General features: G+C 42.5%; 1 protein-coding gene across 12 annotated transcripts in view; it reads left to right on the top strand.

The window, feature by feature from the left end:
- Positions 1–18,994, top strand: part of LOC117367785 (protein O-mannosyl-transferase 1-like) — a 435,721-nt gene that overhangs the window by 343,195 nt on the left and 73,532 nt on the right. For 9 of the 12 annotated variants that reach the window (XR_004540848.1, XM_033960719.1, XM_033960718.1 and 6 more), the window contains one exon: positions 18,511–18,644. Coding sequence is in view for 11 of the 12 variants with exons in the window: in XM_033960719.1 (XP_033816610.1) it covers positions 18,511–18,644 (134 nt within the window). In the remaining variant the exon portion in view is untranslated. Of the gene's footprint in view, positions 1–13,775; positions 13,797–13,831; positions 13,955–14,099; positions 14,120–18,510; positions 18,645–18,994 lie in introns of those variants that run through there. The other 3 variants (XM_033960724.1, XM_033960722.1, XM_033960723.1) reach the window with 3 other exon arrangements.

Here is an 18,994-nt window from a genome sequence, read left to right on the forward strand (position 1 = left end):
GCATGACACATTGAGGCCCAAGGTACTAACTCCAGCTTTCCATCTAAGTATCGACTGACATCAAGATCTCAGGGTACCGATGCTTACGCCTCTAAATCTAAGTGTGCATCACATGGTACCAATTCCCAGTCCTCTCAATACAGATCTAGACATTCTTGTCAACGCACTACTTCTTTAGCACTCTCCAGACCAGTAGAGGTTAATCTTTACGAATGGGTATATATCCAATCATGACCAGCAGGTGGAGACTGAAAACAAAACTGTGGGACAGTATATAATATACTCCCTTCTCTATTTACATCAGTCTTCTTTCAGTCTCCAGCAGGTGTTGAGTGATCTGTACCCATCTCCCTTGGTAGGGCTGTTGGAATTTGTTTAGGGGGTTTCTAGTCCCTGTTTTTGGCCGGACAGAGCTTGGGCGGGCCCTGTTTGGGGGTCCGTCCAACCTCGGGGGTGTCAAACCCGGCGGGTCTCGAGCGGGGTCCCTCCCCCCACTTCCTCCACCTCCCCACATTTTTTTAGAGGAGCCTCAGCAGTAAGCCTTGCCCCCTAAATCAAGCAAGGCATATTGCTTTGAGAGCCTGTGGAGTCTGTTCTGTAAAAAAAATAAATAAATAAAAATCCTGAGGTAGTGCCGGTCTGCAGGGTTGCTTCCCTGTCAGTTTAATGTTTTTTACTGTATTTTTTCTTCTAACCGGCACTTTGTTTCAAGCTAGGTCGCGTATGGAGCAATTGTGCCCTTCTCCGGGGGAGTGGGACACAATTAGGTCCAGCCGCGAGGCACTCGCGGCCGGACTGAAATCGGTAGTTTGGGCCGGTGAGGTGGTGGAGCTCCGTCGGCAGCGGCTGCAGGCGCCCAGAGCTCCCCGCCGATGGTGCCTCTCGAGTCGGCTGGGAGCAGTGGGGAAGCCCGGTCGTCCCCAACCGCCCACGGAGGGATTCCCCGAAGGATTCCCTCTCAGCTGATTTTTTGACAGCTGATGCCGACTTGCCTGTTCTAGCGGCTGGGACTGTTCAGCCTTCTCAGCCGCTACAGGCCATGGAGGGAGCATTTTTGGCGGGAACTTCGCCATTTTCTCTGTCTGGCCCCTCCATTTTGTCTGCAACCTCAGGTGACCTTCCCCCTGTATTGCAAACACAGGGGCAGGTTTCAGCAGGGACCCCTGCTGGGGCAGGGAGTCCCTGGGGACCCCCAGGGGTTTTTTGTCTCCAATTTAATTTCTTTCTTTGTGCAGACAATTGGGGGTCCCACGTGCACCTGGGGGGTTTCGGGGGTGGTTTCCCTCCGCGCCCCCTATGGTTTTACCTCCCTCTTTTCGTTTGGCGTCCCCTCTTCCTCCTCCCTCATCCAAGCGCCCGCGGGGTACCAATTCCCAGTCCTCTCAATACAGATCTAGACATTCTTGTCAACGCACTACTTCTTCCTCTTCATCTGACCGGTACCAACGTTGTCAAAGGAGCCCTTCTTGACATTCTCACAGTCATTACACTTCTCAGACAAGGAAGCATCCTCCTCCTTTCTATAGAGAATCTTCTGGAGTTCCAGATGTTGATTTTGATCATTCTCAATGAGACACTGATTCTGATATTGAATCCACCTTATCTGCTCCAGAGTCATATGGCATCCCATCAGATCCATCTCCACCACCCACCTAGAAGTAGATCTCCTCCAGAAGGACTTTCTTTCACCAAATTCATTAGGCAGATGGGGAAAGCTCCTGTTAAGCTGGAGTCAGACATTGAACCCAGAGTAGAGCTCCTTGAGGCATTGGACTTTGATGAACCTCCTAAACAGCTTCTTAAATTGCCTTTACATAATCTTCTTAAAGAGTCTTGTTTTTAAGAACTGGGAGAATCCTCTCACTTTTATTATTACTCCAAGGAAGATAGACTTTATATAGAATACAATGCTGTCCTGATAAACTGCAACTGGCACATCAGTCTTTACTGGTGGAATATACTCTTAAAAAATCTTCCAGTACCAGAGTATATGCTATTGCTCCACCAGGATGTGAAGACCACACCATGGCCAAGTTTGTGCGCCACCTCTTCCAAAATTCTGTTAGCCAATAGGGTTCTCAGTTATAACTTCACCTTAAACTCATTAAGAAATTGGCTGATTTTCAACAATATATTCCTTCTGACCGACTTCCAGAATTCCAGGAGACTACTCATAGTTTTCTTCAGATCAGAAAGTTTATAGTAATAATAGCTTTTGATGCATTTGATGTGACATCCAGAGCATTGGTTATGTCTATTGCTAAGAGACGTCTTGCATGGCTGCGAGTCTCTGACATGGACATTAACGTTCAGGATCATTTAGCAAACATTCCTTATCTTGTTGAAGAGGTCTTTGGGGACAAAGTAGAGGATGCCACCCAAAGACTTACCCGGCATGAATAAAGCTGAACCACTTTAATGGGATCCAAGACTAAGACTCAGCTATCTAAATCTTCTCAGAGACCTGCTTCCTATTCATACAAGAGGCATTATCCAACAACCTCATTCTCGTCAAAACCCCCACCACAAAAGAGGCAGAAATCGCAAAAGCCTCAGAAGCCTCAGACTTCCACTCCTCAAAAACCAGCTCAGTCTTTTTGACATGCTTCTAGAGAGCATAGCCACAATACCCCCATCTTGGCCACCTCCCCAACCCATCAGAGGCCAACTTCTCTTATATCAATGCTGAACTCATTACCACCGACACCTGGGTTCTCAAAGTCATTCAGGAGAGTTATTCTCTTCATTTCATCACCATTCTTTCAAACAACCCCCCTAGAGAGTCCTCTGTCACATCTCAGCAGATGTCCCTTCTTCAGGATATCGAAGCTCTGCTTCAACTAAATGACATAGAAGTAGTACTCCCTTCCCAGAAAAATCAGGGTATCTACTCTAGGTATTTCCTAATTCCAAAGAAGACGGGAGGTCTTCGTTCCATTCTCAACCTCCGAGCCCTCAAGTATTTAGTCAAAGAAATGTTTCGTATGTTATCCCTGAGGACCCTGTACCCACTTCTAGAACAAAATGATTGGCTGTGCTCTCTAGACCTCAAAGAGGCCTGCATGCATATCCATACACCCAGAACACAGAAAGTTTCTTCATTTTCATGTAGATCATCAGTATTTTCAGTATAAAGTTCTGCAATTCGACCTTGCTTCATCTCCAAGAGTATTCACAAAGTGCTTTGTGGCATTAGCAGCAACCCTCTGTACTCACGGGTTTCAAGTATTTCCATATCTGGATGATTGGTTGATAGAAGCTTCATCACCTCAAGAAGTGCATTCAGCAACTCAAGTGACCATAACTTTTCTCTAGTTTCTAAGGTTCGAAGTCAATTTCCCAAAGTCTTATCTTCAACCCTCTCAAGTGTTGGAGTTCATAGGAGCCGTACTCAACACCACTCTTTTATGGGCTTTCCTACCCCAACAAAGACAAAACACCTTGCTTCGCCTTTGCAGTCATGTGTCCACTCTTCAAAACATCTCAGCAAGACAAATGATGTGTCTCATGGATCACATGGCATCCACAGTTCATATAACTCCCTTCGCTCAACTTCATCTTGCCTCTTCGTTAATCTCTCCAGAGGCTTGCTGATTCACATTTCTCCACATCACAAAATACTCACAACAGACATGTCTATGTATGCTTGGGGAGCTCATCTAGACGGTCTCAGAACTCAGGGTGTGTGATTTGCTTGAGAGAAGACATTTCACATCAACCTGTTTAGAGTTGCAGGCAATTTGCAATGCCCTGAAAATGTTTCAAGATTGTCTCTCCAATCAGGTCCTCCTTGTTTGCACAGACATCAAGTAGCCATGTATTACATCAACAAGCAGAGAAGAACAGGCTCTCTTCCTCTGTGTCAAGAAGCCAAGCACATTTGGAACTGGGCGATTCCTTGAAACATATTTCTCAAAGCCATATATGGGTAAGGGAAACAGAATGCTCTTGCCGACAAGCTAACAAATACTTTTAGATAAAACCCCACTTCAAATAGTAACAACTACGAAAATATTGGGAGTAATACTAGATCCAGAACTTTCTTATCATGACCAGACCAGTTCAGTTCAGTGGTAAAGAACTGTTTCTATAAGCTACGTCTTATTAGATCCTTAGTAAAAGTCTTAAAACCAGAAGCGCTCAACATCCTCATTCATTCTTTAATTATCTCTAGGCTTGATTACTGCAACACGTTGTATCAAGGTATAACACAGAAATAAATGAGAAGATTGCAAATTATATAAAATACAGCAATGAAAATGATTACTAATTCAAAAAAATATGACCACGTAACACCACTTCTACAAAAAGCACACTGGTTACCAGTTTCGTATAGAATAACTTACAAAACTGCACTGTTAACTTTTAAAATCCGACAATCTAATGCACCAATATTTCTGGACCGCCTTTTGATACCATACACCCCATTTAGGACACTTAGATCAACAGAACAGCATCTTCCTACTATCCCCTCCTTGAAAGTAATAGGTACTAGGAGATCTACTATATTTTTGGTTATAACCCCTCAGCTCTGGAACAATCTACCAAATTATTTGCGTGAAAAATTTAAAAGTTTTTAAAAAAGTTTCCTGTATAAAAACGCATTTGAGACAAAGCTAAGATAATTCATTTACAGTTAATTTTATACCCTAATATTTAGTCTCAATCAGTCCTTATTTATAGGACACAAACTTTTTTCCTCTTTCTTCTCTACTTTCTTATCTTCCCTCTTTGCTACCCTCCTGATGTGCTCCTCATAAATGTCTCTTTATTTTCTCTAATGATTGTAGTATATCCCCATCTCCTTTTGTATCAGTAATTAAATTTGTACGTATATATTTTATTTGTGATTGTCTTATAATTTGTCCCCTATTTTTAACTTGTAATATGCATTGAAATACTTGATATTTCGTGCATAACAAATTTTAATAAACTTGACTTGAACTCAGCAGATTTCTTCAGCCACAAGAGTGGACTCTCAACTTCAAAGTCTTACGCCACATCTTCTTACTATGGGAACGCCTCAGATAGTCCTGTTTGTGTCTCCCCACAACCACAATTTGCCTGAATTATTCTCCAGACAGTACTCTCCTCATCATCTGGAGGCAGATGCTTTTCTTCTGGATTGGTCACACAAGTTCTTGTATGCCTTTCCACCAATCCCTCTAGTTCTGAAAACGTTAGTCAAACTCAAACAAGAGTCAGCCACCATGATCCTAATAGCTCCTCGGTAGCCCAGACAGCCTTGGTTTTCCCTTCTACTTCAACTGAGTGTCAAGGATCCAATTCCATTACAGATCTTTCCATCTCTGCTCACTCAGAATCAAGTGTCTCTGTTACATCCCAATCTGCAACCTCTGCACCTAACAGCTTGGAATCTCTCAACCTGACTTCATCAGATTTTAATCTTTCTGACCCAGTACAAGCCATTATAGCTGCTTCCAGAAAGCCTTCTCGACAGTGCTATCGACTCAAATGGACATGCTTAATTTTGTGGTGTAATCTCCATCACCTGGATCCTTCCACATCTTCTATTCCTTCAGTATTGGATTACCTTCTCCATTTATCTAACTCTGAACTTAACACCACTTCAGTCAGAGTTCACTTCAGTGCTATTAGTGCTTACCATGCTCCTTTCAACAATAAACTTCTGGCTACTCATCCACTTAAACCGCCTCCAGTTATCTGGTATCTCAATATAGTTCTCGCCAATCTGATGAAGCCACCATTTGAACCCCTGGCATCTGCTCATCTTAAGTTTCTAACTTGGAAAGTGGTCTTCTTGATCTCTGTTACTTCTGCTCCTCGAGTAAGTAAACTTCAAGCACTTGTGACCAACCTTTTACAGTGTTTCATCATGACAAGGTGGTTCTCAGAACTTATCCTAAATTCCTTCCCAAGGTAGTCATGGAATTTCATCTTAATCAATCCATTGTGCTTCCTGTCTTCTTCCGAAAACCTCATTCTCACCCTTGAGAAACTGCTTTTCATTCATTGGATTGTAAGCATGCCTTGGCTTACTATTTACAAAGAACTAAGCCACACAGGACTTCACCTCAACTACTCATTTCTTTTGAGCCTAACAATTTGGGCCTGCCTGTAAGCAAGCAAACTACTTCCACATGGTTAGTGCTTGCATTTCCTTCTGCTATGCTCAGGCTGGGCTGCAGCTTGAAGGATGTGTTATAGCACACAAAGTCCGAGCTATAGCAGCATCAGTGGCTTTTTTTGCGTTCCACTCCAATTGAAGATATTTGCAAAGCAGCTACTTGGTCCTCAATTCACAATCGCTACTGTCTAGACCAGGGTGGGCAATGAGGGCCGCAATCCAGTTGGGTTTTTAGGAGTTCCCCAATGAATATGCATGAGATCCATTTGCATACAATGGAAGCAGTGCTTGCAAATAGATCTCATGCATATTCATTGGGGAAATCCTGAAAACCCGGTTGGATTACGGCCCTCGTTGCCCACCCCTGGTCTAGATTATCTTGCTACACCGAGATGGTCATTTCGGCCAAGCAGTTTTACAGAATTTATTTTCTTCCAAATAGCTAACTCTCCCACCATCCCATTCAGTAAGCTAGAGAGTCCCACATGTGAGAATATGCTTCTTGCTTGTCCAAGGATAAAGCACAGTTATTTACTATAACAGATGTTATCCGAAGACAGCAGGCAGATATTCTCACATCCGTCCCACCTCCCCTGGTTGGCTTCTTAGCTTGCTTACAAAACTGAGGAACCACAAGCTGACATCGGGCACGAAGGCACTCACATATGAACAGTGCAGGCAGTCTCAAAGCTTAAAGTGACAGTACACTTTTAGCACTGTCTGTTCCGAGCTCTGTGGATGGTATCATCCACATGTGAGAATAGCTGCCTGCTGTCCCCGGATAACACCTGTTACGGTAAGTAACTGTGCTGTCTTGCTCTGGTACTGGAGCCTCTGATACAAATTCTGGTAAGGACCTTCAGTTTGACCTAGGAATTTCACAGTCTTATTCCTGAAGGAGGGTGGCAATTTTTTCTTTTTTTTTTATGCCCTCTTTAGAACATCAGTTGCCTCCATAAGTAGTTTGTACTCTACCAGTTTTCTAGTGCTGTTACAAACAAGTAGAACTTACTTGGAACATCACAAAACCTCTTCTTTCTGCATAACTCAAGCTATCATAGAGCTTTTAAAACAGTAACTTGAACAGATTTGTACCACATCTGATGATTGATGGTCTTGCTGCATATATCTTAGCTCGACTCGCATTGTGATAGCAGTTTATAGCCTTTTAAATAATTTGGCCTGAATGTCCATTTTATTAGGTTACACAGGGAAGGCAGAGAGCACAGGCATTTCTGTATCAGAATGTGGTTTGAGGTTTCTTTTGGATTTCTGAAATTAGTGTGTTAGACAATTTGTTGTTTTCCTATTATGGGTGATCATTTATTTAAAAAGAAAAGCAAAGTATCCAGTTAATTCCAAATAAACTGTTTGCACAAGAAGGAAGGGGGAGGGAGCTCACATTAGAAAGAGGTTCCCCCAGGGCAGGTTGGGGCTGAAACCTAATGAACAAATGATATTTCTACAAAAGATGCCCCATGGCCTGAGCTCTAGATTCTGACTGTTCCTGCCTCAAGATCCTTGATAGAGTTTTGAAAATAATTTATTTGTTTTGTGTTTCCTTTTTCATTAATCACTCTTGAGTTTCTTTTTGTTTGGGGTGTTTAACTTGGTATAGGAATGTCATGTTTCTTGGCTAGCTCCCTGTGAAATCCACTGTTTAATATGCATGGCTGTTCCCTCAAACCTACAACAGTAGTTCCAACTTGTCATAGGTACTTGAAGCATCTTCCTTGTGCATAACAATGGAGTGGTACATGTTATTCTCATAGGCATTGTTCTTACCTTTCACTCCTCTCCAACCAGGCAGAAAATGTATTTTGTTCTCATTCCCTTGACTCTCCTCCAGCCATGTGTTGCTTGATTTAAACCAGTCTCCTAACTAAACTGCTGGTGATGTGTTAGCATAGTGTCTATAGTGTTCAGACACCATCAGCATAAGAGTATCTCAAAAATTTTGTTTTTGAGCTACATCGCAGCAGCAGAAACTTTTTGGTACACTACCAATTTAGTCACCCCACATCCCAGTCTGATGTATGTATGGAAGTCCATCACATTTAAAACAAAACACCCAGCATGCCTCTGAAAACTTTTTTTTCTTAGCTACATGAAACGCTATAATTTCTTTAATATGTATTTTTATGTTTTAGATGCAAAAAGGCAATGTTCCCTGTGCTAATTATATATTTAGACTCAATTCTTACATGCAGGAAAGGCTAAGAAAAGCTCTTGAGTTTTGATGCATTTGCATCCTTTATTTGAACATCAATTTTTGCAAACATCTCCCCTCTTTTTGATGTGAATTTGTAAGTAAATGTTTGAATGGAAACTAAGATTGTACTCAACTTGCATGATGACAAGGTAAAACATTTTTGAAATTGTAAATTTCATGGGCCAGAATTCTTTCCCGAGATGAAAAGAAGTTTGAGGGAGGAGAAGAGGAATTAATGCACAAGTATCATGGGCTTGCGCTTTCCAGGTATTTCCTCATGGCCAGTGGGGTACTTGATCCATACTATGTTTTTCAGTCATTTGGTATGTTCTGGTCTTGACTGTCAGGAGAAGGTTTGTTTAATGAAAAAGTCATGGCTGACTCTTGTTCCATTCAACAAGGTCATTGTCAAGTCTAATGTTTGTAACTTAAAAAAGAGGTTTTCTTCTGAGAAATTGATGGTATCTTTTTGGAACTATGTCTTGCAGCATCTTAGGCCTCATCTCTGCAAAAGAACTGATACTTTCAGAGAGCTCCTTTATGTGCACTGTGTGTATATGTAAATATGTGTTTTATTCCATTGCCATCTTTTTTGTATGCGTTGCTTTTGATTGGTTAATTTCAGATGCAGCGCAATGTGTTTGGTTATTTCAAAATATTTTTTGACAGCAGAAAACTATTTTTCTTTAATAGCCTTTAGTTCATATAAGATATGTAGAAATAAAAAGAAATAAAGCAAAAAAAACCCAAAAATCCCAAATCTGAGGTTGACATCTTTGTAGAATAGTTTTGGACATTAGACTAGATAAAGTGGTATGGAAACTGAATTATTTGTTGTGATTTGAAGAGTTCAAACCAAATGCTAAAGTGGTCCCTAAAGCGGAAGGGGTGGCCTCTTTATATTGCTTTTCTTCAGTGAATGACACAGTAATGCACACACATGTCTGGTAACTTCCCTGAAATGGAACTGTCCTCTCAAAAAGCCTAGAAACTTGTTTTTGGACAAACAAAAGAGCTACTTGAGCTGCCTTTAGGCACTGCAGCAGCTTTGCTGCTTAAAACAGTATCTTTCTTTGTCGAGGGATTTCAGGCTCTCTTTTTCTTGTTGCTTTTGAATGGGCTGCCATTGGTGCTTAATTGCTTAGAGGAAGCCTATTGGATTGGAGTATTTGACACTAGCAGCACATTCACTTGTGTGAGCCTTTAGGGCCTTTGGATCTAGAGGCTGGCTGAATTTTTGGCACTGAATCTGACTCAAAACCTAGATTTGGGTTTCAGCTGAAAATGCTTTTGCATTTTCAGCAGAACACGAGACTGTAGCCCTCGCTGCTGCTACAAACCTGACCCCCCAAACTAGCCAACTTCCCCCTTCCCAACAGATAGCTGCATTTTGAGATTGGACATGGCATGAGCAGGAGCAACTGGGGATTTCTGTTGCCCATGCTGATTCCAAACCCTAAATGGTGGCTACAACCCCACAGCAGTCTCATAAGGCTGCCATTTGTACAACACACCCAGCAGAAGCAGGATGCTCCTTCTCTGAAGAGGCCCCTAGACCACCAGGACTTTTAGAAGGTAGGCAGGGAAGGGGGTTTACAGCAGACCTGGGAGATGAGATCACTGTTAGGAGGAGGCTAGCTGTTTCAGTTTTGGTTCTGGCTGAAACCAAGCAATCTTCAGCTGGAACCAAAACCAATTTCAGTCAGCCTCTATTTGGATCTATATACATTTGGAGCAGTGTTTCGTGATTGTTTTTTCTCCTTTTAATTTGGCTCCCCCTTTTGTTTTTGTGTGACTGTTTTTGTTCCTTTGTTGCTGCTTTTGCTGATGAGGGCACGTTTGATACCATCCGCAGAAGTGAAGGATTGAGGGGGCCAGCTGCAAGAAACCAGACACATGCCCTGTAGAACTAATACGTTTCTGAGTTTTAAGAGGGCAATTCAATCCTGGGGTATGTCTCCATTAATGTATCTGCATTATCATGTTGTCTAAGAGAATCCATTACAAGTAAACAACTCCACTTTTCCTATTCACTGGTTGCATTGGGAATCCATACTGAGCTCACATCAGCAATTCCCCATTCCATTTAATTAGCATCCCATTCAGTATTTTTTTTTTTCAGGTTGTGTTAATTTCCTACTTAGTTACAAAGGAATTCTATTCCTATAGATATTCTGCCACCATAAATTTTATTAATTATTTGTTTGCCTTTTCATGTAGACCAGATATTTGATAGGGTAGATTATGGATATCTAATGGCAGCTGTTTATGTATAATATAATTACATATCTGAGAGGTGAAAACGATGGCTATTAAAAATAAGGGAAAGAGCATAAGTGTGCCAACAGAAGTCCAGCAATTTAATTTTTTTTAAAGAAAATAAAGATATCCTTTAAATTACCTAGGAATAGACAATTCATTGCTGAACTTCTGTTGGCACACTCGCACCCTTTTTCCCTCGTTTTGAGTAGCCATTGTTTTTACCTCTCAGATATGTGATTGTATTAGTTCTTTCCATATGAAAGAAAGCTCCTTATTTAAGTACATTTAAAGGAAAAATAAAGCAAGTTCTGCTTGGTGCGATGTTTATACTTTCTGAAACTTTGTATTGTCAGATTACCAAAATATAAATTTGGATCTTCCTGTGCTTGAGTCTTCAGGCTGCTTTTAAACCAAGTACCCAAGTCGGAAGCCCCAAGTTCCTGCTTCACCTTGCTCCTCTTCAGGGAGGGAACCATGGCGTCGGGTCTTCTCCCTAGTCCAGCACCGCCTCTGGACTGGTAGTGCTTACCTGAGACACCAAATCTTCAACCACTGAAAAATAAGACTGCTTTAGCACATGCATTGAATCTGACCCCAAGTCCTACTCTGGCAGTGTCTCTGAGTCCCATGTACCAGTTTGTCACAGTGGAGCCACAGTTGCAGTGGGAAAACTTCCCTGTGGAGCCACCGTCGCACTGCTAGGATGGGCCAGGCCCCCCTTTGTACTTTGAGTAAGCTTCAAACATTAAACTCACAAAATCAGAATCAAAACCCTGAAGACTAGGTCCTAAAAACCTTTACAGGAACTCCTCTTGTCTCTTCATGATCTCTGAGGCATCTACACAGCTGTGCTTTGCTAATGATGATGTGTCTCCAGCCAGGGCTCTAGGAGGGACTTGCAACTCAGTAATGTGTTTGGGCTCCTGGGGAGGACGGGCTACCAGTGCCCCTCCATGGCCTTAGAGGGTCCAGAGTGAGCTAAGCCCATTGCTCCTACCTCCCCACAAGTGGTGCAAATCTGACATGATTTAGGGGCCAGAGTGTCTGAGGCGTCCATCCTGATTTTAACAAGAATGAAGGTGAATTGAGGCAGATAGAATCTTAAATAAACATTGGTAAATCCAAGATGGTTGGCACAGCAGTTGAATCCAAAATTTAAAGAACTCCAAAAATAGGATTTTAGTGGTGGAGGACCCTGTAGAAAGCCCCAGAACCTATAACAGAATTGCCTTTCAAGGTACCTCCACTCCCCCAATGTATCCCATGGTATGGACATTAATAGAGATATACTCACTGAACTGTGTGGTGCCTTGCCTCCTTCAGTTCCCTGAGCAGCTGGCCTGGTGATGTCTGCCTCAGACAAGCATTTGGATCTTCCTGTGCTTGTGTCTTCAGGCTGCTTTTACACCTAGTACGCAAGTCGGAAGCCCCAAGTTCATGCTTCACCTTGTTCCTCTTCAGAGAGGGAACCATGGCTAACCCACACTAAATTTCCATGGATTGACATGGGGCTCAATAGCCTGTGCTCAAGTGCCTGAATCTACAGGGAGGAGCTTAGCTCCTAGGCCTAGCCCTGAGCTGTTTAAAAAAGTTATGGTAGGCTGGCCAGGTAAGAGTCCTTTGAAAGGTTTCCTACCCAGTTGCAAATGTCGATACAGTCTGCCACTTCTCCCAGGAAGAGCTGGCCCAGAAGTACTAAGGCCCTCTAAGCATTGAGAAGCCTTGAATTTGGGTAAAAAAACAAACTGAAAAATAAATCAGATGCAGAACAGATAAAAAGACGCCTCAACTCGCTTGTAGAAGGAAAAACTGAAGGTAGAAGGCACAGCCCAGCTGATCAGGGAGGTGTGGCAAAAAGAAGGGACTGACATTCTACACAGAACTTGTGTGAGAAAATATACTTCTTTCACTAGAATCTGCTTCCATTTATTTAAATTGCTACACTCTGTATGCATGGATAAAGTGATGTGATTGCCTGTTATTCTGTTTTATAGCATGAAACCATATGAATAAAAACAACATTCCTGCATATGATAGATATTTTATTTAGTTGGCTTAAGTTATGTTCAGAACAGATTAATTTTATGCACTACTAAGGTACCTATGCTGGCCCCCAGTCTGTCCTTAACTCTACCTCCAAGTCAATGTATGTGCTTTATACATAAAGTTGGAGAAATAAAAAAAAGACAACTTATGAATCTGCATCTGTGCTGTTTTCATAACCTCAGTGCATTAGTTAACATGCTTAACTAGCACTATGTAGTAAGTCCTCAGACTCCTGGCTTCAGTAATCCGACAAAAACCTCAAATTCCCAGGAAGGTAGGCGGTTAGAAACAGCAAGCCCAAAATCCATAGGAAAGACCCAAGGATTCACAACACAAGTGAAAGTGTCCAAAGTCACACAAAGTGGAACCAGTTCCTGGAGTCCTAGGAGATAAATTTAAAATGTAATGTTTATTAAATTCATGAAGTGCAATAGTCTGTGTCAAGCAATACAATAGTTACAACATTTCAGAACAAACTGAAAATTAGACCCTAGGTGGGCTGTGTTTTAGCAACAAAATTGCCTTCCTCGGGGATCCTTAAAAAGAGAAATAAAGAACAGATTAATGTGAAAAAAAATAAAATAAATAAGGATCACAGGGAAGACAATAAAATGAAAAGAATTGTGAGGATTCATATACATGAGAGAAAGATACACTAAAGCAAACAAAGAGATATAAAGCGAAATAAAACAAAACAAGATGTGGCCTTTGAGAACCAAATCAATGAACCTTGGAATTAAACAACTTTGATTTGTGAAATGTCATTCACCACCCATACTACCTACGATATACATATTGCCAACAACCATCTCTGTCCCTGTCCTGTCCCATTCCTGCAAGTTCTGCCTTAACTGCACAAGCCTCCAACACTTATGATTTTAAAGCGTGCGAGGCTAGAGCTTGCGGGGATAGGGAGATCCTTCGGGGGTGTCATTTTCTATTGCAACACAGATTACAAAAGCAAGATCAGGCACTACGCATCCCGTACTGCTTTGGGAGGTAATGTCAAAACCCAGGACCGTCCCCAAATCTCTAGTTTGGAACTGGGGAAATTGGTGGCATCTTTGCGTGTCAGCGTGAGCCTAGCTGCACCGGCCGAGTTAAACAGCGAGAGCCGGTCTCGAAATATCACGACTACCTAGCTGAGCACTGGGAGCCTCCTACTTTGTAAGTGAACGTCACAAGAACTACTTCCTGTTGCCCCCTTTTGACGTAACTTCCTCTTTCGGGTACCGCAGGAGGTATCCGAGGGAGAGAGATTATGTCAGAGGGGGTGGGCACTGAAGAAGGAAAGTTGGAGGAGCATTGGTGGTGGGCGATTTCAGGTATTCGTTTTAACTGTAGAAGAGTTTTTAGGGAGAGGTGCTGGATTGCAGACCGGGAGGAGAGGGGGGGGGGGGGGGGGAGACATGTTTAAACAGGAGAGAGAGAAAAAGAGAGAGGGAGGGAGGGGAGACCGGTGTGAAGAGGGGCACGCTGCATGTGAGATTGTAAGGACAGTTGAATGCCTGTGACTTGACAGCTCTAATAGTCAAATGTTCTCTGAAGTCTATACACACTCGTAGCCACTGTGTGGAGTATCTCCAGCCTGTACAGTTAACTCCGTTCTGTCTGTCTCTTCAGAAGCTTCAAGCTTTTTATTTGCAAAGCAATTGTACACTTTTATGGTTCTATCTGTAGGTTTATATATGGACCACTGTGAAAGGTCTGTTTGGATTAATTCCAGGGTTTCAGATTCCTACCATTTTACTGCCAGCTTGAAATTGGGTCCTAGAGGGAACAGAATCAGTGCATTTAGAAAATGGAATTTAAAAGTATATATATATATATATATATATATATATATATATATATATATATATACTTATTGTAACACTTTTAAGATTTGAAAAGACTGAGATTGTCTGGCAAAGTAACGCAAGAAAATGGAGTAGATTCTGCACCTTTCACGGAGGAGAGTGTTTATGAGCAACTTGAAAAACTGAAGGTGGACAAAGCGATGGGACCGGCACGGGATCCATCCCAGAATACTGAGGGAGCTCAGAGAGGTTCTGGCGGATCCTATTAAAGACTTGTTCAACAAATCTCTGGAGACGGGAGTGGTTCCCTGGGATTGGAGGAGAGCGGATGTGGTCCCTATTCACAAAAGTGGTCACAGGGATGAAGCAGGAAACTACAGGCCGGTGAGCCTCACTTCAGTTGTTGGAAAAATAATGGAAGTGTTGCTGAAAGGAAGGATAGTGTACTTCCTTGAATCTAATGGGTCACAGGAATCGAGGCAACATGGCGTTACAAAAGGTAAATCATGCCAAACGAACCTGATTGAATTTTTTGATTGGTGGACCGGAGCGCTGGATCGAGAACATATGCTAGATGTAATTTACTTAGATTTCAGCAAAGCCTTTGATACGGTTCCTCATAGGAGGCTCGTGAACAAACTTGAAGGGCTGAAGTTAGGACCCAGTGTGGTGAACTGGGTTAGAAACTGGCTGTCGGACAGACGCTAGAGGGTGATGGTTAATGGAAGTTGCTCGGAGGAAGGAAAGGTGAGTCCCTCAGGATTCGGTGTTGGGGCTGATCCTGTTCAATATGTTTGTGAGTGGCATTGCTGAAGGGTTAGAAGGAAAAATTTGCCTTTTTGCGTATGATACCAAGATTTGTAACAGAATAGACACCGAAGAGGGAGTGGAAAATATGAAAAAGGATCTGCAAAAGTTAGAGGAATGGTCTAATGCCTGGCAACTAAAATTTAATGCAAAGAAATGCAGAGTAATGCATTTGGGGATTAATAATCAGAAGGAACCGTATATGCTGGGAGGTGAGAAGCTGATTTGCACAGATGGGGAGAGGGACCTTGGGGTGATAGTGTCTGAAGATCTAAAGGCGAAAAAACAGTGTGACAAGGCGGTGGCTGCTGCCAGAAGAATGCTGGGCTGTATAAAGAGAAGGAAGAAGGTGTTGATGCCCCTGTACAGGTCATTGATGAGGCCCCACTTGGAGTATTGTGTTCAGTTTTGGAGACTGTATCTCGTGAAGGACTTAAGAAGACTTGAAGCGGTCCAGAGGAGGGCAACGAAAATGATAGGAGGCTTGCGCCAGAAGACATATGAGGAGAGACTGGAAGCCCTGAATATGTATACCCTAGAGGAAAGGAGAGACAGGGGAAATATGATTCAGACGTTCAAATACTTGAAGGGTATTAACGTAGAACAAAATCTTTTCCAGAGAAAGGAAAATGGTAAAACCAGAGGACATAATTTGAGGTTGAGGGGTGGTAGATTCAAGATCAATGTTAGGAAATTCTACTTTATGGAAAGGGTGGTGGATGCCTGGAATGCGCTCCCGAGAGAGGTGGTGGAGAGTAAAACTGTAACAGTTCAAAGAAGCGTGGGATGAACACAGAGGATCTAGAATTAGAAAATAATATTAAATATTGAACTAAGGCCAGTACTGGGCAGACTTGCACGGTCTGTGTCTGTATATGGCTATTCGGGGGAGGATGGGCTGGGGAGGACTTCAATGGCTAGGAGGGTGTAGATGGGCTGGAGTGCGTTTTGACAGAGATTTCGGTAGTTGGAACCCAAGCACAGTACCGGGTAGAGCTTTGGATTCTTGCTCAGAAATAGCTAAGAAGAAAAAAATTTAAATTGAATCAGGAAGGGCAGACTGGATGGACGGCATTATCTGCCGTCAGCTACTATGTTATGTTATTATGTTTTTACCAGCAGTAGCATTGCAAATTCATAGCAATTGGTTATACCGTCACTATTTATTTACCCGATTGCCTTACATCTAAAAGAAGTATGTGTAAAAATTGAATGGTTTTCTCTATATCCCTTGGTGCAGCAGCAGGTCTTTGCATCCCTTCTTTGCAGTTTTTTTTAGATTCCACTCCATGGAATTGATTCCCTCATGTTCCCCCTTTCTAAAATATAAATATCAAGGCTCTGGTCTGCTATGCTCACTTTTTTTTGTTTTGAAAAAAACCAAAAACAAAACACCTGCAAATATAAACTGCCACAGAATCACAAACACCAACAAATAGCATAAAATATGTTAAAAAACAGTATTTCAAGTTTAAAAATTATACACACTTTTTTAAAAATAATACAAGTGATGTGAAAAAAATGACTGTAAAGGATGGGCAGCCATGGAGGAATGGGTACCATAGACATAACTCAGTTACAGAATAGTGCATGTATGTTAAAACAAAAACAAAACTTGAGTAAACACTACTCCCCTCCTCCTTTTTTACAAAATTGTAGCGCAGGTTTTAGCGCCAGAAACAACTACAATGCTCATAGGAGTTCTATGAGCATCAGAGCTGTTTCTGCAGTGGCCAGCGCTAAAAACCACACTACAGTTTTTTAAAAGATCCAAACACGTGCTCATCATTAATAAGACAGGTAGATGATCGCAAATACACTTTGTCGCTATCAAACACCTCTGTTAACAAATCAGTTCTGCTAAACGAATAGAACATGGAATGCTGCACATACGGGTTCTTTTACTAAGCTGCGATGCCAAGCAGCACATGCTAAATGCCGAGCCGCCTGTTCTGTACTTATGGGCGCTCAGCATTTAGGGCTCCTTTTATCAAGCTGCGCTAGCAGTTTAATGCGCGTAATAGCACATGTTAAATCGCCGGCCGCAGTAGCCGCTACCGCCTCCTCTTGAGCAGGTGGTAGTTTTTAGCCAGCGCGGGGGTTAGCGCGTGATGAAAAGTCACGCGCGCTAACCCTGCTAGCGTGGCTTGATTAAATGAGCCCTTAGTGTATACTAGTGCTGCCCGATTCACGATTTGAATCGATTCACTGATTCATTTCAGGTGAATTGGTTCGAATCGATTGAAAAACAAAAAAATCGGCCTCCTGATTCGGCACTGTCCCTCCCACCCTCGCCCCCTAAAGCAGGATCGGCAGCGCTGCCTCTTGCTGGCCAGCCGCTGCCGCTCCTGCTTTAGAGGGCGAGTGGGAGCGTCAGTGCTTCTGCCCGGCTTCCCCCCTGGTCTCCCCTGGCATCAATTTACCTCAGTTCATCAGCCTGCATAAGATCGCTAGTGTTAGTGATCTTTGCAAGCTGCCATCGGGGTTCGAGCTGCCTTCTCTGCCTCGGTCCCGCCCCACCTCTGACTCTGAGTTATGTTAAGTTTTTACATATTGATACTAGCATTTTATAGATGAAGTTCCATCTAGTCTCAATGACTTTGTCCCTTGGGCTCTGTCTCTTCCTTACCCCCAAGGTTATCTGTCCCCTTATTATTCCCCAGTTGTGGTAACCTCCATGTATAGAGATCTGGCTATATGTGAGGGTCGCCCATGCATAAGCTAGTGGATTACAGGGTGACTGTTTCCTCTGATCCTGCTGGCCTGTGCATGTGTCATTGTTGACTTGCTGCATCAATGCAGGAAAAAAGAAGAGGAGGTGGTACACTGACGTCTTAGTGGATCCTCCCACACATGCATATGAAACCCACAGGAACTACTTCCATCTTTGCAGAGCCCAATTTTTTGGCATCCTACCTTTTTTTCTATTCAACTTCTGTTTCTCCGGTGCAGTGGGACACATTCTGAAGGAGTGAGGTTGTGTCAGAGGGGACGGGGCACCAGGGAAGGAAAGTTGTGGGATTGGTGGTATGCAGCTGTAGGTATGAATTTGACGGTAGGATGGGGGAGGGGTTACAGAATCAGGTGTCAGATCGTAGCCATGAACATGGGTGGGGAGAGAGATAGTAGGGACCACAGGGAGGAGTGACTAGTCTCAAATGCGTGCAAAAAGGGGTACTTGGCATGTGTGTGATGGCAGCTGAGTGCGTGTGCCACTTGGTAGCTCTGCATTCATGGTTCAGGACTAATTACATATTGTATGTCTTTATTGGTAGGTTTTCAGGAACATGCTGGGATATCTGAAACAGCCAGTTCTGGTTACTGCTGAAGTTAACTTGATTTTGGTGGCGTTGGCAGTTGTAGGGTTGGTGAGCCGACTGTGGGGTCTTGCCCATCCACGTGCTGTAGTGTAAGATATTATCTTCATTTAATCTACTTTGTTTTACTTTATTAACTTCTGTTTTTCTCTGCCTGGTGTCTCCTCTCTTTTTTGTTTCAAATATATATTGAATTTTAAGTGATTATATAACAAAAAAATTGATAAAACAGAAAGATAACAATGAACATAATACATGCTTGCCTATAATGAAATACAAAAAATAGCATAAAGAAAATTGTTCCTGAGTTATGAGATAAGTTTTTCTAAGGATTTCCATTTTCTTTTTCTTAGAGAGTAATTAGAAGAATTATAAGAGAGGTTATCTTCATATTTTTTTACTATAATAGAACCCAATTCCACTACATGTACAGTGAGAGGTG

The sequence above is a fragment of the Geotrypetes seraphini genome, chromosome 10 (assembly GCF_902459505.1).
Source record: "Geotrypetes seraphini chromosome 10, aGeoSer1.1, whole genome shotgun sequence".
NCBI lineage: Eukaryota > Metazoa > Chordata > Amphibia > Gymnophiona > Dermophiidae > Geotrypetes > Geotrypetes seraphini.